The 26,202-nt window shown below is 36.6% G+C and overlaps 2 protein-coding genes across 4 annotated transcripts in view; one reads left to right on the top strand and one right to left on the bottom strand.

Moving 5' to 3' along the window:
* The window catches only part of LOC138155104 (baculoviral IAP repeat-containing protein 2-like), a 34,661-nt gene extending 30,202 nt beyond the window's left edge, over positions 1-4,459 (top strand). For 2 of the 3 annotated variants that reach the window (XM_069080156.1, XM_069080155.1), the window contains 2 exons: positions 2,849-2,890; positions 3,059-4,459. In XM_069080156.1, the coding sequence (XP_068936257.1) occupies positions 2,849-2,890; positions 3,059-3,252 (236 nt within the window). In that variant the 3' untranslated portion in view covers positions 3,253-4,459. The remainder of the gene's footprint in view (positions 1-2,848; positions 2,891-3,058) is intronic. The other variant, XM_069080157.1, reaches the window with a different exon arrangement.
* Positions 4,460-12,552: 8,093 nt separating this feature from the next.
* The window catches only part of TMEM123 (transmembrane protein 123), a 75,159-nt gene continuing 61,509 nt past the window's right edge, over positions 12,553-26,202 (bottom strand). Inside the window, exons 3-5 of the mRNA XM_069079878.1 lie at positions 25,538-25,858; positions 23,053-23,203; positions 12,553-15,071 (exon numbers count right to left, since the gene is read on the bottom strand). Coding sequence (XP_068935979.1) covers positions 15,047-15,071; positions 23,053-23,203; positions 25,538-25,858 — 497 coding nt within the window. The 3' untranslated portion in view covers positions 12,553-15,046. The remainder of the gene's footprint in view (positions 15,072-23,052; positions 23,204-25,537; positions 25,859-26,202) is intronic.

Below are 26,202 nucleotides of genomic sequence, written 5' to 3'. Positions count from 1 at the left end.
GATCACCTGGAGTATTCTAATAGTTTTAATTTCCCTGCTGTTAGTGTCTCCCATATCTCTGGTTTATCCTTCATAAAACTGTGATTATTATTTATTTTTACAGTTCTGATCCCATGACTCCCCTATTCAATAACTTTTAGTGTCTCCATATTACTTATAGGATAAAACTCAAACTCCTTAGCCTAACATTTAAGGTCCTTATCAACCCAGATCCAGTTTTATCTTTCTATCCTAATTTTATATTACTACCATTCAGACACTCTGTTCCAGTTGAATTGAATTACTGGCCATTCCCTGAACTTGCCCTGTAATCTTTCCTGCATTTCTGTATTCATGGAAATGTCTCCCATGCCTAGAATGCCTCTTCCTTTCTAATCTTTACCTTTAGGGGCCTGGCTCAAGTGATGTGAGGCCTTTGCTGGTTCATTGTACCCTCAGTTAAAATTTCTTGCTTTCTCCAAAATTTCCTAGAATATTTTGGCTAAGTCTTTCCTTTGCCCTCCTAATACTCTTTTACATTTTAGTATATTTGTACATCTGTCATATGAACTCTTAGTAATAATTCTTTGAGGTCAAGGATTGACTCCCCCCCCCCGCCCCCAATTTTTGTATCCATAGTATTTATATTGCAGGCAATAGTAGGCTTTTAGTATTTGTTGAATTATTTTGGATTTCTGTTGATGACACTGTAAAATCATCTTTTGATTTGGAAGGGACTTTGGAGGCCATCAAGTCCAAATGCCTCATTTACAGATTAGAAAATTGAAACTCAGAGTGGTCAATTATCACAATCATCTCAATTTAATCATGAAGTCTAAATCACAGAATCTTGAGTTGGAAGTAATCTTGGAATTTTATGCAATCCAATAAGAATCCCACTACTACATACCCAATAAGGGATTATTGGTTAGTAAACTTCCATTTAGGGGGAACTTACTATGTCCCAAGGAGACCTGTTCCACTTCTGGAAAACTCTTAATTGTTAGGAAAATTTTCATTGTATCAAGACTGAATTTTCCCTTTCCTTAATTTTACTTTTTGGGGCCAAGTAGAACAAGTCTTATACATCTTCCATGTCACAGTCCTTTAATTTCGGAAGATAGCTACCATGTTCCTATTCCCCATTCCCGTCCTCTTCCCCATCTCTCCTCCTCCGCCCCTGGCCTTCTATTTTCCAAACTATCCTTAGTTCCTTTATCTGAAAACTGTTCATCATTCTGATTGTCCTTTCTTCATGTGTTCTTTGGCTTTTCATTGTCCTTATAAACTGTGATGCCCAGTACTGGATATGATTATCCAGATGTGTTTTAATCAGGTCAGAGTTTAGGACTGCCTTTCCCTTCATTATACATTTAATATATTATACAGTTAAGATTTTATTAGTTTTCAGGGCTACTATATTATACTGTTGATTTATATTGAGCTTGTAATACACTAAAACACTCATCTTTTCCGGTTAAATCTCCTTGTGAGGTTGATTTAAAAAAAAATCCAAATATAAGACTTAGAATTTATCCCCATTATATGCTACTTTATTAGATTCAACTCAGTATTCTAGTCTTCTAAGAGCTGTTTGAATCCTGTTTCTGAATCCCTTCTGCTTCTGCATCATACAAGTCTTTGATAAAAATGTGAAGTATTAGCATATGACTAAGCACAGGGTTACTCTTGGATCATTCCACTGAAGATACTTTACATATTGGCCATGAGCTACTAATGATTATGAGTTTGGTCATTTAGCCACATCCAAATTCATCTAATTGTATTGTCATCTAACCATATCTCTCCATTTTCCCCATAAGAATAGTTTGAGACTTTGCTAAAATCTAGATAAACTATTTTTCATATATATCATATAAGTCTTTATATATGTATACACATGCATATATGTGCATCTAGACATAGATATATAAAAATGTGTTCATATATGCACACACATCTTTACCCTAGTTTATTACGTACTAGTGCTAGCTTTTGAAATCACTGTTTATCTAGATATTCATTAACTGTTCCTTTCAAACTATATTCTAGAAGTTTTTTTGGAATTGGAATAAGGCTTACCAGAGTTTATAGCTTCCATTTGCTTCTTTGACTTTTCCTTGTCCATACCATAGTCGCCAAATTTTGTTGTACCTTGACAGTTTCCAGCTATCCTTGTTCCTCTAGAAGGACTGTTTTAATAGCTACCTAACTGGTCTTCCTATGTCCAGTTTATTCTTTAACCCATTCTACTTGTCATGTAATCTTCTTAATACCATTTTACTCCTCTATTCCAAGAAATTTTCATTTATTATCTCTTGGAAAAATAATCTTAACCTATTTTTAATGGTGTTTCACAATCTGTTGCCCTGTGTCTTCTTGTACTTTGCATTCTAGTTAATTTTGACTCTTCTATCCCATGTTGTCATCCTACTCATGCTTTTATCCATTTCTGGATAACAGGGAAGAAGAATGAAATCCATTCTGTTTTCCATCTTACCTTACTGTCCCTCATTTAATAGCTGAAAATGATCACACCACTCTCAAATCTGTCACTGCATTTTGTGCAAATCTCTCCTCTACATATATAACATTTCACTTTGTATCATTTATTTCCCAGTTAGATGGTAAGCCCTTGAGATCAGCGTTTGTGCCATACCTATGCCTGAATCCTCTATACCTAGGATAGTCCATTTCTTATAGAACATGCTTAAATGATAAAAAAAAAATTGAGTTATAATTGATTATAATGAATATAACATTCCCTCAGAGTCTAGTTTATTCCAGTTGTTATATATTATTCTGACAGAATATTCTCATTTTGAGGAAAAGATGTTTCGTATGGTGATGTTTGTATATTTTTTTCTAGTGGAAAAGAACATGAAGTATATTCCAACAGAAGATGTTTCAGGTAAAGCTGTTATAATCAAGCATCTGTTATAATACTTAAAAGGGTCTCTAGGTGCTGTTCATTCTCTTTTCTCCACTTTTATTCTTCCTGACTCACTTTTACCAGAAATTAGACATATGAAGAGGAAGAGAGCTGTAATTAGTTTAAAATTATTTCTTTTCTTTCCAGGTCTTCCTATGGAAGAACAGCTTAGGAGATTACAGGAAGAAAGAACATGTAAAGTTTGTATGGACAAAGAAGTTTCTATTGTATTTATTCCTTGTGGTCATCTGGTAGTATGCAAAGAATGTGCTCCTTCTCTAAGAAAATGCCCTATCTGCCGGGGTATCATCAAAGGTACAGTTCGTACATTTCTTTCATGAAAAGAATCCATACATCCAGATTTGTGTGGAACAGACTTCAAAATCGTCAGTAATGAGCCACTGAAGACTTTTGAAAGAAAGGAAAGTGTTGTAAGGCTTTTTGGTAGCAAATTAATGTACAATTCTGCCTTGGTATCAGTTACTTGGTTTTCTTAAAGTACTCAGTGTTCATATGCTATAGTCATGATTCCTTGAAAGTTTGTGTGTATATGTTTGTGTGCATGTTTTGTGTTGGAAAAACAGGATATGATTACTATGTGCTTGAAAGTATAAGGATAGCGTATAGACATACTGCTATTATGTAGCATTTTTGGATTATTGAACTTGGTTATTTTAGTAGAAACTTTGAAAACTATATAAGTGTAGTCACAGATGTGGGAACCAGGGGCCCCAAAATTTGTCATAACTATGGTGCCATTTTTGGGTGCTTTTTACAATTTTATTGTAAAATACAGACTGTCTGACTAGCTGAGGTGAAGAATTTCCCAAATAGGAGGAACAGATTAATAGCATAATATTTAAAAGAATTTAATCTAAATGTTTTGACTCTGTTGAATTTATATATATATTTGGTGTGATGTTTTCTTGTCTTTAAAGAGATTTCAGATAACATCTCATTTTCTCAAAACTTCTAAAGTGAATATCTGAATTTAGAACAGATAAAATTATTAGAAAGTAGCTTTTTGCATTATAATAATGTGATATACAAAAGGATTTCTTTAGTGATCTGTGGTGTATGTAAAGTCATTCTATTTCAGGAACATAGCTGATGTGTGTGTTCATCATAAAAAACTAAATAATGCTGAGGTGGTAGAATAATACCACTTCCTTATAAGCTAAATTATATTTGTTTTTTGAAACTTAAGTAATAATGTCCATTTTTATAATGACCATCTATTGTAATTATTTGTTTTTATGTATTCTTTGTACTGTGTTAATAGTTTCAATAAATGTTTGCCTATGATGCCATCTAGTGTGAAGATATTTACAACTATCTGGTTGTCACTTTTGTGTTTCCTACAGTGCCTTGCACATGGTAGTCACTCTATTGTTAATTAAAGTGTAAACAAATGTAATGAAATAGTGAGTCCTGTGCTTTGATAGTCTGCTTATGGAGTTGTCAGTGTAGAAACCTTCTTATGTAACTTGTTCTCTGGTAGTTCTTTTCATATTGTAAGAAAATTACAATTAAAAAAATATAATTAAACTTGAAGCCTTATTGTTGTTTTTTTCCCCCCTGGCATATGTGTTTAGGGCAAGAACTAGGATCCTGAAATATTTAAAAATACATATATTATGAACTTAATTTTCATAAAAAATACAAATATTTCAATTTACCAAGAAAAGGGATTGTATTAGATTCTGTTGCAATTTTAGAACTGTATATATGTCTATATGTGAGTACATTCATAATATGTATATTTCGGGGAGTGGGGAAGAAGCAAGGACAGGGATTTTATTTTTGTCTTTGTATCCCTAGCACAATGTGTTACACATCATAGGTGCTCAATAAGTGCTTGTTGAACAAATGAAACAATATATATTTATTTTTTGTATATCACAGATTATAGTGTAGGTCACCTGCCTCATAGAATTCAGTCTTGAATGCTAAGAACCAACTAGTTAATTGTGGAAAAGAGTATATGTGGTAGAGCTAAATGGTTGTTCTGTGTGGTTCCACTTTAGGTTACCTTTGTTAATTTCCATTTATTCCACAGGGCAGAGGACAGCAGTTAGTATCTTTGAATCACAGACTAATCGAATTGAGAGTTGGAAAGGACCTTATTCAGTTGTCCTCTAGTTCAAATAATACACAACAGAAATTCTCATGACACATCTGACTAATGATTGTACTTTAATTGAAGACCTCCAAAGAGAGGGAAACTTTTTCCCTCCTGAATTTTGTAGGTTTTAGGCATTATCTCCTGTAAATTTGTGAGCTGGAGGGAACCTTAGAGGTCTAATCTAATTTTCTCACTTTTTTATTCTTCAGTTGTTTCAGTCATATTTGACTCTTCATGAACCAATTTCGGGTTTTCTTGGCAAAGGTATTGGAGTGATTTGCCATTTGTGACTTCCCTAGGGTCCTACAGCTAATTAAGTGTCTGAAGCCAGATTTGAACTTGGGAAGATGGGTCTTCCTTACTTCAGCCCTGGCACTCTGTGTACTGCTCCACACTGAAGTGACTTGCTCAAGGTCATACAGGTAAGTATCAGTGGTGTGATTTGAATCCAGAGTCAGTGTCTTTTCTATTATAGCTGTAGAAGTTATTAATACTGTCTTGAAAACTAGTCAGGTCAGAATTGCCTAAGAGACACTTCTGTGATTATCTATAAAGACTGATTTGTATGTGGTTTCAGGGACTTTATGCCAAATACTTGGCCAGACTTTTTTTTTCAGTTTGTCCTCATTTCTGGGTAAATCTTAATCTTCAGTGATTTTAAAATGAAGGATTTTATAAAACCCCCAAATTTGGATAGTTGAGAATTACCTCAGTGACCAGAGTCTAACTTATACATGAAAGGAATTCCTATAGTAGCATAAGATCACTTTGACAGCTGAAGTGGAGGATGAACTAGAGGGGGGAGAGACTTTTGGCAGGGAGACCAACCAGAAGGATACTACTGTAGTTAAGCATGAGGTGATGATATTCTGCACCAATGCTGGCTTTTTGAGTGGAGAGAAGGGGGACATGTATGAGATGTGAAGAAGGCAGAAACAGTAGGACTTGGCAACAGATTGGGTAAGTGAAGTAAATCAGGAGTTAGGTTGCAAGTGAGGCTGTAAGCTTGGGTGACTGGGAGGATAGCATGCCCTCAAACTTAATGCTTAAATCCAGCAGTTCATAAGAGGAATAAGGAAGTTCTGAAGAGGGGAGGGTTTGAGGGGAAGATAATGAATTCACTTTGGGGCATGATGAGTTTGAAATGTCTCTGGAACATCCAGTTCAAAATATCCAATAGGCATTTAGTGATAAGAGGTGTAAGGTTAGGAGAGAGGTTAGGGCTGGATGAATCTGAGAATCATCTATATGTAAATATTAATGGAATCCAGAGGAACTGATGAGATCTCAAAGTACAAGATACTGTAGAGGGAGAAAAGATAAACCGTTGGTGGCCACCCAATGTTGGTGAGACATGGTGGAAGTTCTAGGGAAGAAAACAGAAGAGTGGCCAGACAAGCGAATGAGAACCAGAAAACATCATCACAAAAACCTAGGGAGAAGAGTGTGTCCAGGAGATGAGGGTAATTGATAAAAGGCTACAGGTCAAAAAAGCAGAGGATCAAAAAGAAACCATTTGAATTTGTAATTTGTAAATTTGTAATTTGAAATTTTCTCTTGAAAAATAACTTTGGAAGGCTTCTCAGTCACTGTTTTCAGCAAGCTTAACATTCAATTGGGGGAGACAACACATGCAGTTAGGTAATGGTGGCTAGGAGGGACACTTTGGTCTGGAAAGTTAGTTATGGTGAGTGGGGCTGTAGGGTAAATAGTCTGACACACTCCTTCCATGAATAATTATAAAGTAGATTTGATCATGGCTGTAAAATTAGAGATCAGGAAGCTTTGACAGAGGTGACCAGAGAAGAATGATGAGTGAAAATAATTTCAACAGGGAGATGTTAGAAACTTGAGGAGATCCAAAAAGGATAGTAGCATTTTTAGTATCATGATTAGTTAGTTCACTGAGGGTTCTAAACCAGGAGTCCACGAACTTTTTAAAATCCATAGGCTTCTTTAGACTGCCAAAGGTGTCTATGGCAAAAAAAAAAAAAAAACAACCTGCTGGATTTAAGCATTAAGTCTGAGCCTTATTGTTCAGTGCCTGCCACACAGTAAGCACTTAAATGTTTATTATTTGATAGACTGGACCCCAAATTATAGGACATAGTTTGCAATACAAGAAGAACCAGATGAATAATTGAGGTTGGATCAGCAAAGGCCCATTACTAAGTTGGAAAAAATAGCTCAAAATACTATTTACAGCTGTCTTGATCATAAACACAGGGACAGTACATGATAAGTATTTGCTTATATGCCTATTAGTATTGATATAGATTTACGTTAAAAAAATTAGAAAACCAGGTAGTATATAATTCTGTACATTTATGTTTTAAGGACAGCACTTCAGCAGCTATTCTCTTTCCTCTGATTAGTTACTACGGCCATTCAGGTACACTGCTATTAGGTAGAGTGATGATACTTGAACCTTACCATTTGAGCAACCAGGTTCACAGTACAAATGTTAAGGTAAGCAGTGTATTTGAGTGGAAAAATGTATTCTCTAAAGTTCTGTGAATATAGCTTATGATAAAATTTAAAGGGTGATGCCTAATTTAAAGTCATACTAATGCCTGGGCACAACTTGGCATTTTAAAATATTTTGATTAGTGTAATCTAATCAGTAGTGACCTGGGTCTCGGTCAACCTATATTGAAATTGTCCAATAATATGGCTGTGTAACCCTGGCAAAGTCAGTCCTACTGCCCTAGGCAACTCTAAGAATCAGATGCATAGCAAATGCCAGTATGTATTGGTAAAGGGAAATTTCCTGTGCCAATTAAGTCACAGGTTGGTACATAAAAAAATAAGTCAAATCACTGCTTAGTTTTATCCAGGTTTTACCAGACCTGAGTAGATCTGACCCCAGTTCAATGTGGAGATAGAAATTGTTATAGCACAAAGTGATTTACTTTTATGGTTTTATAAAATGTCAAAAATTCCCAACTTCTACTGTGATTAATTGCTTTTTATGTAGAATCCTAGGGTTAGTAGAAAAAAAAAGGTCATTCACTTTTTTTCCCCTTGTCTCCTACCTTCCTTCCATGGTTAAGAATAGAATTTAATGTCTGTCTTCTTCCTGTTAGAGGCAGGCTTTTCCCTGTTTCTTAGTGAGCTCTCCAAACTTTAAAGCAGAAAAAAATTATTTAATTTGCTTCAAATGCTTAAGTTTATTCAATCCTAAGGTAGTTGAAAGAACATGATATACAAGTAAATCAGAAGGTCTAGGTTCAAACCTTAGCTCTGATACTCTTATTAATCTCAGTGTAAAACTAGTCACTTCTCTCCTAGGGTCAAGGTCTTCATCTCTACTCTGAGGGAGCTGGATTAGATGCCTTTCTGTGTGCCTTCTACCACTAAAACTATGATTTTATGCCTTGAGAGAGAATGTAATCCAAACTTCTTATTTTAGAGTTGAACAAATGACTTGCTCAGAGGAATAATAAAGCCAGTATTTGACCCTGATACTTTTCCTACTATGTATTTCCCTTGGCAGCCCTGCAGCATCTACATCCTTTAAAGAAACAGAAACTGACAGAAACCTCTGATATACTGTGTCCAGTTAATTTGGAATGATAAAAATGCTTACTACCAAAACATAACTTCAAAAAAATCAAAACAACACAAGAAATATTTTTCCAATAATTATTGAATTGTGTGCTACAAACTTTAAATCAATTAAACATTGACTTCCTCTTATGCACTGTGTATTGTGGAGTTGAAAGATAAATGATATTCTCTGCCCTAAAGGATCCTATCTTATAGAGATAAAGCATTCATTCATAGAATCATAGATTTAGTGGTGGAAAGGACACCAGAATTCACCTAGACCAGCTTCCTCATTTTACAGATGAAGAAATTGAGGCACAGGAAAGTTAAATGACTTGCCCCAGGACACAGTGAGTAGCAGTTGTGAAATTTGAATGCAGGGTATCAGAATCCAGTGCCCTCACCTTGGGCCCACACTATCTCCTTTATTCAAATGAATAAATTAATTAAGCATCTGTAATGGATAAGGCTTAGAAGTAGCATGGTGCCCTGTTGCTGATCCTTACACGATTCCAAACGCTGAACAAGTAATTTTAGCCTGTGTGCTTCAGATGACTCTGGCATGTTTCTCCTAAGTTAAAGACAGCAGCTAAGTTGATAGGAGTTTTCACTTAACATGTTTTTTTACACTGTTAACCCAACAGTTCTTTCAGGTATTTGAATATGTGGAAGGCAAGATGAAAGAGATCGCGAAATCTTAACTGGAAACAACTTTGGAGACAGTCTAAACTCTCACCTGGACACACATCCCTCTACAGCATAGTTTTAAGTCATCTAGCCTTTGCTTGAAGAATATTAGTTAAGAGGAAACCAGTATCAATCAGCATTTGTTAAGTGCCACTGTGCTGCTAGGCACTGTCTCTTAAGGCAACCTATTTCATTTTTGGATAGTTCTAATTACTAGGGAAAGGGTAGCTCAATGGATAAAGTACTGGGCCCAGAATCAGAAGAGTATAGGATGAAATGGAAGCAAGAAACATAAACTTAGACTCTGGACAATAGTAGAGGTTTCTTAGAAGGGGTCTGTGGGGGTCACAAAAAAAGAAGGACATGACTCAACAAATGAACAACAAAAATCATTAGGGAATTTTTTCTTCCATCAGGCTTCCATTTTTCTCTGCACATTCTACTCACTGAGATCCCATTTCTGCTTCATGTGACCAAGCACTGACTTTGATTTTAGTTCTTTGCTATTACAAAAAGTGCCACTTTTAATGTTGTGGTATGTATGGAACTTTTCTGACTTTTGACATTCTTGATGTATATATATGTAACAGTGAGATCTCTGGGTCAAAGAGCATGGGCATTTTGTTCACTTTTTTAAAAGTGTAGTTTCAGATTGCTTTCTGTTATTTGGTTCTTCCACTCAGCTGTCAAGAGATCTTCCTGAAGCACAGGTTTGACCATATCACCCCTACCCCCAAAGAAATGTTCTTTAGAAGCAACCTTTCATTTCCTCTTCTGAGGTGAGACCTAACCTTCAATTCCCCACAAACCACTCCATCCTGGCCATTGTTTTTATCCAATGCCTCACCATTTTTGTGAAAAGATTGAAGAAATTACTGTTTCTTTTCACCTGTGGAATAGATGTAGATACATTGTCAGCTCCTTTTTGTTTCTTGCCTTCCATCTCTCCACTCACATATCTTCCTGCTGTGTTCTATTCCTGGCTCCCCAAGCTATGGATTTGTTCTTGGGGAAGGACAGGATTTAGTCCATGGATTAATTCAAATCATCTCCTCTTCTTTAAGGTTTCCTTAAACTTTTATAGACCCTTAGGAAATCTGTGTTCCTTTTGTTGTGCCTAATTTAAATTTCTTCCCCCCCCTCCCCCTAAACACGATAGCCTAAAGAAAACAGTTGTTAGTGTTTTTTCCCCCTTCATAACCATATATACTTCTTGGTTTTTGTTTTGTTTTTTTGTATTGTCAATCTGGAATGTTTACAAGTCAAATATTAGTCTCACTTTTTTAAGTAATGACCTCATATTCCTCTTTTTAGTTTAAAGCACTCCCCGCCCCCGATGATTTACACTTAACTTTGCAGAATACTATTTTGGGTTAAAGACTGATCTTTTTTTTTTTTTTTGGCCTTTTGGAAGGCAATTGGGGTTAAGTAACTTGCCCAAGGTTACACAGCTAGTTTTGGGTTTTTTTTGGTGTGTGTGGGTGAGTGTCTGAGGCCGGAACTGAACTCGGGTCCTCCTGACTCCAGGGCCGGCACTTTACTCACTGCTCCACCTAGCCACCCCAGGACTGATCATTTTTGCTGTTTGGAATATCTCATTCCATTCTTTCTTTGATTTCTTGTGACTGAAGAGAAATCCTAATTCACATGGATGTTCATTCACAGTTGATGGTATTTCACCTGATGCTTGCAAAATTTGTCACTGGAATTGTTGCAATTAACTGCCCTGTTGTATTGGGTTTATATATATATGTTTTTCCCCCTTGAACCATTAAAAAATTTCTTTCAGTAGTTTTGATTTCTACAGAGTCCACAAAAGTCTTTTTTTCATTGACAATTATTTTTAATTTTCCTTCACAGTATGTGTTGAATGTGTTTTGGCTTTAAAATTTTTTAACTCATTTTTCTTTCCCACTCTGGTGATTTATTTACTCACAAACTAGGTTTATACTTAGGCTTTCTCCCTTTGCCTTTTGGTTTTTCTTTTGTTGTTGGCTCTTCTCTGAATTCCCTCCTGACCCATTAGCCCCTTTTCTTTTACTGTGGATAAAAAAGAACTGACTTCAGATAAGTTTCTAGTCTTCTTTTCCCTCTAGCCAACCTTCTCTACACTGCCCTGTTTTCTTCTCCTTTTTCTTTCCCTTTCCTTCAAGTGTCTAAGGCAGCTACACTGTTTGCTTTCTGACGAATGTGTGTATTGGGGTTCAAACTGAATCACTGCCGTGGGGGGGACTGGAAAGGGATCATAATAGTGAAAACCAGAAGCACAAGCCTATCTATGAAACAGCCTGTATTGTCAGCACCCAGAGATATCATGAAATGGGGATGAGAAAAGTTGTGTAAAATTTGGAACCTTTACACATTCTCAAGGCAAGGCACTATTGTACAGTGGGTACAGTGGTCTTAGGGTCATCAAAACTTGTGTTCAAGTCTTATCTCTGATACATATTGTATGAACATGGGCAAGTCAATCTTTTAATGACACAAGCAATTCTAAATATTATAAATTACAGAATCACTAATAAACCGCTTTGGAAGAGTGAAGTTCACTACATCATTGAAAGCACAAGTGGATAAAAAATGTTTAATTTTCTTATTTCAGTCTGTCAATACACATTAAACATTCACTGTGCAGGGTGCTGGGAGAAACAAGAATAGAAAAATTATATCCTTGCCCTCAATGAGCTTATATTCTAATGAATAAAGGGTATTAGGTGGTAGGTTGTCTTCCCAATATGCAATTTTAGACTGCTTACTTTGCACAGACTCTGCAAAAGGATGGGAATGTTGTTTTTATTGGACAAAAAACTTAGAAGATAGCCTGTATGCTATCTCACTACTGTGAGTTACATTTTAACCTTACTTAAGACTACACCACTGTAACATCCAGCTGCAGAACAAAAGTAGCAGAGACTTAAGCCCAACAAACCCAAACCAGACTGTGAATTATCAAATTACTGCTTAATTCCCCAGGGAATGATATTAAGTGTGATTTTTTTTTTTTGGCAGTGAAGATGCTCCATAAATGTTTGCTGAATGAAAGAATTATTGTGTTTTGCTTCATTTGCAAATTCAAGTTTATGAAGGCATTTACAATTCTGAATTATGAGGTGATCTTTACCATCCCTCTTCTGCTCACTCAGAGCAAAACACAGATTTCATGTCAAAATACTTTATAGTATCTGTTTAGCACCTGACAGCTGCCTCTTGTTTTTCAGGCTTTTTCTGTTGATTGCACTACTGTTTAAATCAAATTAAATAAATCAAAACACTGGAACCATTTGTTGACGAAGTGCAAATTTTCATTTTATTACTTATCTAAAAATAGACCTCAGCAATAACAACAATATACCCAAATGCTAGTTACTATAACAAAAGAAAAGGAAAAACAAAAAGAAACAGGAATTTGCTTTAAAAATGTTTCTGAAAAGACAAAATTAAAATTGCTTTACTATGCTGCCAACTCTCAATTTCCTATGTCTGACTTATACCTTCTGTGTGTTATCGATGGACTATTTTAAAATTTTAGCTAGTTTCCACTCATCACACCCAGCTGTGCACCTGGACTATCTTCATCTGTTGCCAAGTCAGCTGAATGCAGACTAATTTTAATAAATGCCTAAGTCAACAAAATTAAGAAAATAAATACACAATCAAAAAGCCCCAGAATATAATCCAAAGTCAAATAAAAATTACCCTCTCATTATCTGTCTTGTCTTAGTTCCCCTAATTTTGGGGGGGAGGGTAGGGTAATGAGAATAGACGATCAAGAGCTGGCTTTTGTAAATAGTATTTTCATATTAACAAGTTATACTGTCATGTAAAGAATAGGAGAAAAGCAACATCTAAATTCTTTAGAAGCATAAGACAAAGTAGAACATTTCAAAGCAAATAATGTTATTCAGGATTTCAGGAGCTTGTCATCTTCAAAGTGCGACATAAGTATTTTAGAAAAACTCAGGAGGCCTGCTCCACACATGTTCCTGTAGACTTCAAACAACAGGCTCACAGGGTGGGCATGAAACAAACAGACTACAGCCCCATTCTTGCACCAGATCTGGAAGGCAGGCCTTCCTATTCTCTCATCTTATTTTACAGAGGAAGAAACAAAAGCAGTTGAGTGGTTGAACGACCTGTGCAGGGTCAGAGAAGTCAGTAGCACATAATTCAGAGGTTCCTGTTTGGCCTATTTGTCCCTATCATTCCTCAAAGTATGCACATGTGTGCCATATAAAATCTTTCCCACTAAATGCAGTGTCAAGTGGACTCTCAGTACACAGTCTAGTCTTTGGGATCAGTGACTGTGGTCCTACGTTTATCTCATCCCTTGGCCACGGTGTACAAATAAGAAAGCATAGTACTTTAATGTCCATTTGATGCCTAGGATTTGCTGCAAACAAGCACTGGTTAGAAAAATATTCCTTATGCTCCTGTTAATTCCAGGTGCATCTAAGGAAGTCTTCATTGCACCCTAGATATATGGATTTCATGGTGGTTTACTTTGGTTGCCTGATACCCCAATCATAACTTGCCCTGAGATTCACATGCTGGGCTACACACTGGGTCAAACACAGAGTAATAACCCTGGACACTTAATTACTCCTAATTATGCCTAACAATACTTTTGTTAATATAAATGTCCCAGGGATGCACTGTGTTTTCATTAGTATAGTATCCCTACTATATACACTGTCCTAAAAGGCCAAGAATCACAAAAAGAGCAAAGTTGTTTGTTTTAAATGAGGGTGGGAGAGACTTCCTTAAACATTTCTGAAATGTAGCTGAATCAGAAGCAATTTCCAGTGGCAATCTATATTTTCACAGTAATTAAAATCTACAGTGTAAGCTCTTTGCTGTCATGCCAATCTGATTTGTTTGTTTCCTAACAGCTAGTCCATAATCACATCATGTAAAACATAATTCACTGAAACTATGGCAAGGAAAAGTAAAAATAAGATTGCCTATCAACTACCATTAAAAGCGCAAATGAAGTACTTAAAAAATAAAAATCCAAACTCCAAGCTGAGACCTTTAATGGAACACAGCTCAGGTAAAACTCTCTGAAGCAAAAATTCTGGATTACTCTAGAAGTTTGGGGTTTCTTTGTGTGTGTGTGGGGGAAGGATCTTCATATACTGCACTGAATTTTGTGTGTATTGTTAGCATGAACAAGGGCCACATTTTAAGCCTGACTATAATCAGCACCCCCAATCTGCTAGCTGGCATGGTAGTTTCTGCTTTATCTATACAATTGGCAAAATGGAAGGCTTCTACTTCCTGGGGTTTACCAGTAGCTGGAAGTTATGTGCTCATGCAGTAAGGGCACTTCCAAAGACTGAGTCATGATCAACCAAGGCAGCAGTGGTCCCTCCCCCCACCCCATGTGGATGGATGCCCAGATGATATCCATGCCTTTCCATGTGGATGCCTTCCAATTGCTGACTCTATGGAGCCAATTTTACAGCACCACGAATGGCTTTTACTGTGTCAAAACATTTGCTTTTTTAAGTGTATTTGTGGGAAGAGGATACAAGCTCTGTGTTAATTTTGTGATCTTGAAACTGTCAAGCCTTTTCATTAAAAAACAAACAAACATGAAATCAAATGTAACAACCCTTTTTTACCTTTAGTGACCATGGAGAAGTTTTACACATTCATAGAGTATATTTTACTTGGTGGGTATGGTCTGTTTATGTTCAAGAGGGAAACATTTTCTGAAGTCAATGATGAGGGTTGCACCGTCGTCTTTCTTTGCTTTGGTTCTTGGATGGTCTTTAAATGATAGCATCATGTTCATCACTGTAACAACATGAAATACTGGAATTACTCTCAGTTTTGTAGTGGTACTAAGAATACCCAATTATTCACGTTCATTGAGAAAGTTACCTCGCAGAAGAGTTTAAATCCTGACAATCTGGATTCATTTCCATTGCTCTCTTTATTTTTTACATAAAAATAAAGGTATACTTGATTATAAGAAACAGCTAAAAAGGCTAGTCAGCATTCTCAAATTTTAGGTTTTTTTTTTTTTTTAAATTCAAGGAACTATAACTTTTCTACAGTATTTCTTGGAGGCTTCCGCATGGCACAGATGTGGTTCTGAGTTCTAGGATAGTTCTGCAGCAAGTTAGAAGGGCTTCAAGTATATGCCTGTTGCCAGACTGTATGTAACCTGAGGACCAGCCTTGCTAACTTTAGAGATATTTATCACTGTGTGGACACCATATGGTGACTTTATTTTTGGGAAAATCAACTCAGGAGAAATATCTACATTAAGGTACAGATGGGAAGAAATCTCCATGGTGGAGGGAGTGCCCATATGGATGAAATCGTGCATGCTTCAAGTACCAAGAAAAGCCTGACTCCAAAAATTTTAAAGCCTCTAATTTTTTTTTTTAAGCAATCAGGGTTAAGTAACTTGCTCAAAGTTACACGACCAGTTATTTTTTGTGTGGGTGCCAAGTATCCCGGGTCTTCTGACACCAGGGCTGGCATTCTTACTAAGCCACCTGGCCGCCCCTAAAAACCTCTAATTCTTTAGAGTGCAGAAATATATCTTATTTAAAACAAATGTATTTACTTTAGTGCTTAGCAAATAGAGTTTACTATCAAATCAGATTACTAAATGATAATAATAATGGCAAACATTTTAAAATTGCTTCCTATGTGCCAGTCACTTTGCTAAGCACTTTATAATTATCTCATCTGATCCTCACAAGCACTCTGGGAGATAGGTGCTACAATTATCCCCATTTTACAGATGAGGAAACTGAGGCAAGCAGAGGTTAAGTAACTTGCCCAGGGTTACACAGCTAGTAGGTGTCTAAGGCCAGGTCTTTCTGACTCCAGGCCCAGATCACTACAACACCCAGCTATAGATTACAACTAAATTTACAGCTAAACCCAATCACTACTAAATCAATTTAAAGTCAGAATTTAACAGAAGAAATAAAATTACTTTTTTCTTTATGGATTTTATTTCAATAATTACTGACTATGAAAACCAAGCTTCTTTTGCAGAACAAAGAGATCTATTGCTCTGAGACAGAGAGATCATGGACCTCATGGCAGTTCTTAAGCAGGTAGGCAATCAAAGGAAGTGGTGAGGAAAGACCAAGTCTGCAAAGGTTAAAATTACATGTTCCACTGAAAACAATTGTTTCAAGAAGAAAAGCAGAATTGAGACAAAATTACCATACCAGTTGCTAGCTTTACAAATCTGGATCTCTCAAAAGATGAGTGGCATTTAAATATGATCAATATAATAAAATCATGGCTTTTAGTTTGCTGGTGAGATATAGGAAGGTGACGGATCACAAAAATTCTGGGCATATTTAAAAAGTATTCAATATTCAAAAGTATTTCTAGGTTGACTAAGTCTGGGTCACACCAAACATTTTCTTGAATCTGTGGTTAGGGCAAACACACACACACAACACAACCCAGTGCATTAATCCAAATTTGCATCTAATTAAAAAAAACACCACTTGAAAATACATCAGAAGGTCCTTAGCCTTTTGTGCAGCTAGAATCTTCTGGTACTCTGGGGAAGTTTATGGACCCCTCCTCAGAATGTTTTAAAGGGTATTAAGATAAAATAGGATCACAGTGGTATACAATTATACAGAAAATACAGGACATAATTATACTTGAAAGTGAAAGTTTTTTTTTTAATAAAATAAGTACAGACCCTAGGTTAAGAACCCCTGCTGCTAAAGAATAAAGAATATGCCATGGTGCTTCTCAATTCAATTAAGTTTTTGAACATTTTTTAGCATCTGAGTGATTCTTGATCTTAAAAACTAATATTTCTATTTAAGAATTTGAAAATTACACATTTATTGTTCTGATGAATTATGAATAATATTTATACAGAAACATTTCTATATAAACTATTTGGTAAAATTTAATACTCTAAAATGTAGTCTTTGTAGGGTGATAATTGAAAGCATAACTCAATCCTTCCTTTAACAACCTTTTATAAATTTATGGAAGTAAAATGTTGATATAAAAATTGAGAGATCTACTTTAATATATGGTATGACTAATGACCAAAATACAACGAATGTCCAAACAGGAAAGAACAGGTGATTGATTAAACTTGTATTTACAATTTATGCTTATGTGTAAATATCTTCTATGTCCTTTGTTTAAAGAACAAATATTACCTTTGTTCAAACTAGAACCAACCTGAACATGAAAACTCATGTAGCTATGGTCACTCAACCTTAGGTAATAACAAGAGAGGTTAACATTTACTTTAGTGTTTTAAAGCATGCAAAACACTCCATATAATCTCATTTTAGTCTCACAGCAGTTTTATGATGGAAGTACAAGGTGTCCCAAAAGTCTTAGTACAGTTTTACGCTTCAATAACTTCAGAAGTTTAATTCCTACACACTTACCCAAATGTAACTTAAAAGTTTAATGACTTAAATTTATTCTTACTTGATTTTGTGAATTTTGAATAATAAATTTTTAAATTTAATTTTAGAAAGATAGGGCACCTTGTTGTTATGCATTGTGTGTGTAGCAGTTACTGGACGGCACTTTTCTCAGACTAGTAGACTGACAGAGGAGGTCCTCTTGCTTTGTCACTTCAGTCACCCAATCTGTCTCCATTAGACTTTTTCTTGGGTGGGAGGGGGGTGGGGGTCATGTCAATACTGTTTGTATGCATTAAAACTTCATTCTTCATATCATCTTAAGGCTAGAATTATAAATGAAATCCTTTTAGTCACTGAGAAGCCACTAATGAATTTTTATAGAGTTCAGAAATTGACCAGAGCAATGCATAATGCAAGATGATGGTTATGTTGAATCGTAATAAATATAGCGAGATTTCAAAATTTAACATCTCAAATCTTTTTTGTAAACTTTTATGTAGCATTTATTCTTCTGAAGTTATTATTAAGATAGCCATAACATAGGCCCTGATCCCAAGGGCTCACAATACAATAGAGATCAAAAGAAATGTGTGTATCTATAACAGAGAACATGACAGTGCCAAGGAGTGAGGTCTCAGCTAAGAACTATGACAAAGTGAAATTACTTCCAGCTATGGAGGATGGGGCAAATTAAAGCTTCATAGAGCAGATACTTCTGTGAACTGGACCTTAAATAAAGAAGGGATTTTAGGGGCGGCCAGGTAGTGCAGCGAGTAAGAGCACCGGCTCCAGTGTTGAGAAGACCTGCAGATCGAATCCCGGGCTCAGACACTTAGCACCCACCCAGAAACACCTGGCCGTGTAACCTTGAGCAAGTTACTTAACCCCGATTGCTTTAAAAAAAAAAAAAGAAGGGATTTTAACAGGAGATGGGAGTCCCATTCCAGATATGGGGAATCATGGAAGCAAAAACATAGGGCATAGGAGAAGGCAGAACAAGAAGAGAGGAGGGGCAAGTCTACTGTGGCTGCCAACACTACTGTCTAGGGAAATAATATAAATAAAATATATTATAATGAAAATATAAATAATACAAGATAAAAAATTGGAGTCAGATTATAAAGACTTTTCACTACCAGAATTATGACTAAATGCTTTTAGACCATGAGTAACCACTGAAGATTTTAAAATAAGATCACATGATTACAGCAATAGAACAGGAACAGTTCAGGAGCTGGTATGAAGGCCTAAAGGATGACAGACAGGACTCTGGAAAACCCAATTAAGATGCATATATTATGACCATTTAGTTAAGAAGAGTTGGGTAGTTATGAAAGAGTTTCAAGAGGAAGGGAAAGAAGGGAATGGGTATGAGTATCCCTCCTGCATTCGTCATCTGACTTCCAGGCAAGGGCCTTGCCTCTGATGGGATAATGACATGGTGTAATCAACAGACAGCACAAGAGAGGAAGGAGTTAATTATTGTTCTGAAGTTACAAACTGGGTATCAAAAGAATAGGATATCAAATTGGATATCAAAAGAAGAATAGAAATGGGAATAGGAAGTTTTGGGGGAAAAGATGAAAAGTTTGGTTTTAGGCATATTGAACTTAATGTGCTAGCAGTATACCCTGGTGAACCTGGAAGCTGGTCTACAAGCAGCAAAGGGTAGAAAAGAGCTGGCAGTCATCTGTAAGATGTAATAAAATTGAAATCAGGGGGTAGTTGAGATCATCAAGGGTGAGAAGGAAGAAGGACAAGGACAGAAATTTGGGCAATACCAACACTAGGGATTGGTGCAGGGTACTGTGCCAGCAGAGGAAAGAGGAGTGGTCAAGGAAGAAGAGCCTTGAGAGAGGATTGTTATCTTGGTAGTGAAAGAAGAATATTCAAGAAGGAATAATGCCAAGAGGGGCCAACAGCATTGAAGGTAGCAGGGAAGTCAAGAAAAAAAAAAAGACAGTAAAAAAGCTACTGGATTTGGTGCCAGGTAGATCATGAATACATAGGGAGAGCTGTTTTAGCAAAGAAATAGGGATGGAAACCAGATTGCAAGGGGCTAAAGGAGTCAGTGGATGGTGACAAAGTCAGCAAGTATAAAATTATTCTTTCTTAGGGCAGCTAGGTGGCGCAGTGCACCGTAGGGCATTGCCAGGCCTCAAGTCAAGAAAACTCATCTTCCTGAGTTCAAATCTGGCATTGTTAGCTGTGTGATCCTGGGCAAATCACTTAACCCTGTTTGCCTCAGTTCCTCTTCTGTAAAATGAGCTGGAGAAGGAAATGACAAACCATTCTAGTATTTTTACCAAGAAACCCCCCCAAAAGGGGGCACAATGAGTCTTAAATGACTAAATAACAATTCTTTCTTAAAATTTAGTAGTGAAGCAGAGAAAGAATATAAAACAGCTTAGAAGTATAGCTGTTCCAATATTTTATTTTTAAAAAAGGAGACTGGTATATATTTGTAGAGGGAAAGATTAATAATGAATAAAATAAATGGAGGGATGATTGGTAGAACAAGGTTCTAAAAAAGATAGGAGAGGATGAGACTGAGATATCGATATGGGTGGAAATAGCAAAACTAACTGTTCTCCAAACTCAAAAATCCTGCCTTCAAGACAAAATGTTACCCATTCCTAGGAAAATACTTTCTCCTAACCTCCAGCTCTTAGAATCCTAACTTCCTTCAAGGTACAACTCAGCTACCACCTTTTATGTAAATCCCTTCCACATCCCAGAAGTTACTAACACCCTCTTCCTACTTAAATGTCCAGTATTTACTTATCCATGTAGATGCTGTATTTATCCCAAATAAAATGTAAACTCAGGTGTCATCCACATACCAGTCACTTAATAATGTTTATTTCTACTGGATGTAATTGAAAAAAGATGAGGAAATATGATGAAATTCTTGAGAACCCCTAAATGGTATGAATAAGGTATATAGAGTTCAGGGTCAAATTTAGAATACTAGAACAGGGGGTGCCTTGACCAAGTTAGTTTTTGTGCAAATAAAAATAGGTTATTTATAACCACAACTCACTGCTAATGGCTCTAAGGGAAAAGGGAACATGGGATACATGTCTAGACCCTAGAGGTCAATGGAAATAATATGGAGAAAAAGTACTGTTCTCCCACAGAACTGAGTTTGGTGCCACACTCAAATACAGAATACTGAGCTAGATAGATAGATTCAATATGGACAAGCCTTCAAAAGGCTTTTTACTTTGTTAAAGCCTTCTGCCTTGATCAGGGGTGTTAGCAAATGAAAGCATTTGCTGACCCTGGTTTCTCTCTATAAAATGCAAGACTTGTGAAACTGACATGTACTTGTAGAATGTTGACATTCTTTCAACCATTGATGGCCATGCTCATAAGAAGACTTTTATAAACAACTAACTTTAGGAACGGTAGCATAAAGAACATTGTTCCTTTAAGATATTTTTTTTATGGAGTATGATGAAAAGTACAGAAATTATTTTTGTAAAGAGAAAGATTTATATTGTTGAATGTTGTAAGATATCACAACTGCTAAAGATGAACATTTTGATACCTAAAAAGCAGGAAATTTTTTTTCTAAAAATAAAAATTGCTAATCTGAAAGAAATTTTTAAATTCATAGATAATGGGAGAAATATTAATGTAATGAAAAATGTTTTAAGGCCGCCAAAAATAAGTTGGACCATTTTGAACCTTCTGAACTGCAGAGCATTATGATGCCTCAACTTGTTTGCACAGGCATGTTTTATGACTACAGAGAATAAAACTCTTAAAAATGAGAAATCATAATTATGTAGATATTGAAGTGTGATTTTTTTTTTAAAGTACTGATTTGATGAGAAACTTAAGAACGAATTGTGACTTTTTGAGCAAAAGGTGAGTCCTTCAGAGTAAAGAATCTTTCATTTAAGCTACTGAAATGCAGAGGAACTACTATTAGGACTCAGAGATAAAAGAAAAACTTGACATAGGTTCTCTCTTTCTCTGAGAAGGACTGAAACCAGAGCAGGACAGACTGGAAAAGCTGTTGGAACTGTGGCAGAAGAAGCAATCAGCTGACAGACAGCTTTAGCTGAGTGATTCCTGATCCATGGAAGTGAGATGTGACTTCATAGGCTGAGAGTGACAGCTATTGCCTTTCAGTACCATCTCAAAGGAGAGATTCTCTTCTGCTACCTCTGGCTGGAAAAGGAAAAGCAGAGGGGCACTTGGCAGCTGCGTCGATAGCATGGACTTGGCTAGGTTTGTTGGCCTGGTTTAAAGAGCCAGCTTCTGATTTGACAACATAGCACTTGAGTGAGTGAATTACTGGCTGAACCGGTCTGTATAACCTAGAGACAATGGGTTTGCTGAACTTTTCAGTTTTGGGCTTAAAGAGAACTGGCATTCATATGAACACATTCTAAATGTCCTTTTAAGGCTGAGGGTAAATCGAGAGCTTTAAGAGTGGTGAGCATTAATAGTCAGACAATGAGCAGCGAAGCAGTTTCTTATGGTGCCTGGAACATGGTAGGGGCTTAAAAAATGTTTAGTGACTAACTGATGCTTATGAAGGGCTCAAAGATATCACAACCTGCTGACCAGAGTTGTGAATCACTCTGAGCACAGAGGTGTTCCCACTTCATGTACTTCTCTGCCAGGCTCATAGACTACCTGAGTATATTGGTGAGAGAATGTGATCCAGGTGTAGACATATATACTGTAAAAATTTTTATTTTTATTTAAGCATTGACTTTAATATTAGTATTTATGTTATTATTTATCTCACCTTTAAAGAAAGATTTTTAATTTGTGGATACACGAATTATTTATTTAAATTTGTGGTTATGTTTAAGATCTAAAAGTGCCATTACTGTGAGTGATTGATTGCATGACTATTACACACACTGTGGATGAGTTACCTTGTGTATGACTGGCTGTGTAGACAAAGAACTCATTATATGAGGGCTCAAGGGTTAAAATACTGAGTAGGGAGAGGATTATTTTCCTTTGACAGGTTCATCCATAGGGCCTTGACAGAGGTGGTAGCTCAGAATTGCTAATGTGAGAGCAAGCTGGAATGACTGAGCCAACCCAGAGTGATATGTCAACACGTTCTGTGAGAAGGATGACATATGTATATATATATATATATATATATGTATATATATATATATATATAGTGTGACATTGGTGAGAAGCTTTTCACATCACATATCACTCACCATACCACTGGGGGTATGTGTGGGGGTCCTTGTGTGGGGTATTGTTTATACCTCTACCAAAGTGTTAGTTACAGATACTCATGGTTTTTCCTTTGTTTTGGACATTATCAGACAGATTTCAGCATTCAGCCATAAATATGTCCAAAAAAGATAGGAAATGACACAACATCCCAATATGTTCAAACTTACATGGTTCTGTACCGAATGCCTCTTGAATAATATGTTTTGCATCCAATGTAGAGGACAGATAGAACTCCCAGAGTTAGGACGATGCCACCAACAAAGCTGCCAATATCAAATTTTGATCCTTTGTTTATCTGGGCATTGATGTTGGCTGTGGCTAAAACAAAGTGGGAAAAAAAATGGGTTTTAGCATTTGCTTTTTCAACACTGTAGTAGACAAAAATCTTTCTTAATTTTAGTGCACAGAAATCTAGTACCATGGTGTTGGGATAACATAGATGACAAGTATCTTGCTCATGTGGCTTTCTAGGATTGGCTATCTTGTTTTTTTCTTTTTCTATCCCCTTCCTTAAACTGAGATCCCTAAGAACTCTAATTTTAAGTAGGCCTCTAGAAAAAGTGCTATTTAGGTTTAGATCCTGGATAATCTTGTATCTTGGGGTCAATTCTTGAAAGTCTCATTCTATGGACAAGCAGAAGGCAGGTTATTTGGTTTTCTGTAATTTACATGTGCACAAAAATAGTATTAACAGTTAACATTTACATAGTGCTTACTATATGCCAGGCACTGTGCTAAATGCTTTACAATTATCTCATTTGATTCTCACAAGAATTCTGTGAAATAGGTGCTATTATAATTCCCACTTGACAGATGAGGAAACTGAGGCAGACAGGTTAAGTGACTTGTCTAGGATTATATAACTATGTAATGCACCAGTGTACCAGCATGGATTTGAATTCTGGTATTTGTGGCTCCAGACCAGGAGCTCTGTCTACTGTACCACCTAGCCACCTCAAAAATAATGTACATATTTCTCATCTGATGAGCTCAAGACCAAACATATTTCAATTGTTCTGAAGTAGAAAAGGGATCACTTCAGAACTGAATCTCAGGATCTCAGGATTTAGAGAAGGCCAAGCCTTTGAGGATCACCTGGTCCAGAAGTGTTGCACAAAAAGGGCCATAACACTAAAGAGTGCAGTCTGAATTAGATTAAAATGTAATTGAGAAATATTTAACCAAATTAAAAAAAAATACAAAAAAGACCCCAAAGATAACGTTGATCTGTGGTTTATCTAAGTCAATATGTACAGTTACCCCCAAGGAGCCTTACATACAACTTAGAGGCTTCTATTTCAATTTGAGTCCAACATCCCTGCTCTAGTCCAAGGCCTTCATTTTTACAGAGGACTATTAGGGGTTTAATGACTTGCCAGAGGTCAGTAGTGAGCAGCAGAGCCAGAATCTGAACTTGCATCCCTTGACTCTAAATCCAAAGTTCTCCCCAGCACACCATCTGCGGCTGGCTGAATACAGACCTCTAAATTCTACTACTATCAACATTTCCTTAAAAACCACTTTTTTGTGTGTAATTTGGAAACTTTATCCTAATTTTGGCACTTCATAGCAATTGTGGCAATAAAGTTAACTTCACTGAATTTCATACTTTTAAGTTTGCAAAGTTGGTTTTTTTTTTTAAACAACCTCATGAGGGAGGCTGTGTATGTATTATCATCTACTCTCCCCTCCCCCTGCGTTATATAAGATGAGGAAGGAGAAGCTCATCAGAACACAGACTATTAATTAAGGTGACATTTTCCCTAAACAAATTTATTCAATAAGATTCACAGCAAAAGTGAGACTATCACAGATTCCAGGCTATTAGGGTCCTGAGACTATCAAATCCAAATCCTTCACCTTAAAAATGAGGAAACTGAGGCCCAGAGTGGTTATGTCAGTTGCACAGGGTCAGTCATACAGCTAGTAAGCAGGAGAGTCAAGATTTGGGCCCACATATCTTAGACTCCCAAGTCTAATGCAGTTTCCATTATCCCATACAACCTCAAATAAGATCAGGAGCTTATGGTAACTTAAGAATGTTTGGTATATGTGATTCTGATGCAGATGTCTATAGCAAAAGCAAACCAAAATGAGGAAATCCCTTAAGATTAGAATTTGGTTTTTCTTTTGTTTTTGAGACTAGGTTTCCCTAGCTTGCCCATAGGCAGCTAGGTAGATACAGTTCAAATCTGACCTCAGACACTTGCTAGCTGTGTGACCCTGGGCAAGTCACTTAACCTTGTTTGCCTCAGTTTCCTCATCTTTAAAATGAACTGGAGGAAAAAAAAAAGGCAACCCACTCCAGCATCTTTGCCCAGAAAACTGCAAATGGGGACATGAAGAATTGGAAGGAAATGACTGAATATGACAAAAAAAATCTTGCCCAAGGTGGGATGTGCAGTGGCTACTTAGGACTTGATCCCACTATTGATGGGCATGGAAGCTTTCCCTCACTCTGTTTTTCCAATCTAGGCCCTCTATTCCTCCTTGGACAGCCCTACTGCAGTTCAGAACTGGTGAGCTCAATCAACCCACCAGCCTCAGCCTCCTAGTGGCAGGGACTATCGAGCCTGTTCTCCTCTGCCCTGGTAAGGCTAGAATTTGTAAAGAAATTTCAAGACAGCAAACACATACTAGTCAGGGTCATACCTGTGGCCAGGGTGGCAGTGGTTGTCATTGTACCGTTGCTGGCTGTGGCAGCGGAGGATTTCGAGGCACTGTGGGCTGTCGTGCTTTGAGGGGCACTTCTTGTTGTGGCCAGAGGTTTCACGGTGCTGTTAGTCCCAGGTGCTGAGGATTTGGTTGTTACCTGAGGTGTTTCTGTAGTTTTACTGGTAGAAGCCGATGTGTTAGTGGAAGATGGAGATGTCACTGGTTTGGTGGTAGAAGATGTCAGGTTTGACTGGATTTCTGTGATGTTCGTTGCATCTCTCAGAATTTCATGTTTGGTCTGGTTGGTCTGTGTTGTATCTGTGATTTTAATTAAGAGAAAACAAAAAGGTCATTAATTTTGGAAATAAGTTGGGGAGTGGGAAAAATGAGTGCCCATTTCATTAGAAAATCTACCATTTTCCTATTAAATGATAGCTACAACTGGCATAAAAGAGAAAGGGGCATTCAATAACATGGAATAAAACTTATGGAAGTGAATGTCAAAAACTAAAAGAAATAAATTCACAAAAAAACCCCAGTAACATGGAATACACTGGATGATTAAGTCAGAAAACTGAGGGTCTAATCCTGGCTCCTAACTCTGGACCTCACTGTCCTCATCTGTAAAATGATAATAAAATTCATACCACACATCTATCAGA

The sequence above is a fragment of the Petaurus breviceps genome, unplaced genomic scaffold, assembly GCF_028583685.1.
Source record: "Petaurus breviceps papuanus isolate PSGF00001 unplaced genomic scaffold, PetGlider_PUasm1.0 91133, whole genome shotgun sequence".
Lineage (NCBI taxonomy): Eukaryota > Metazoa > Chordata > Mammalia > Diprotodontia > Petauridae > Petaurus > Petaurus breviceps.
This window is presented reverse-complemented; position numbering and strand designations above follow the sequence as displayed.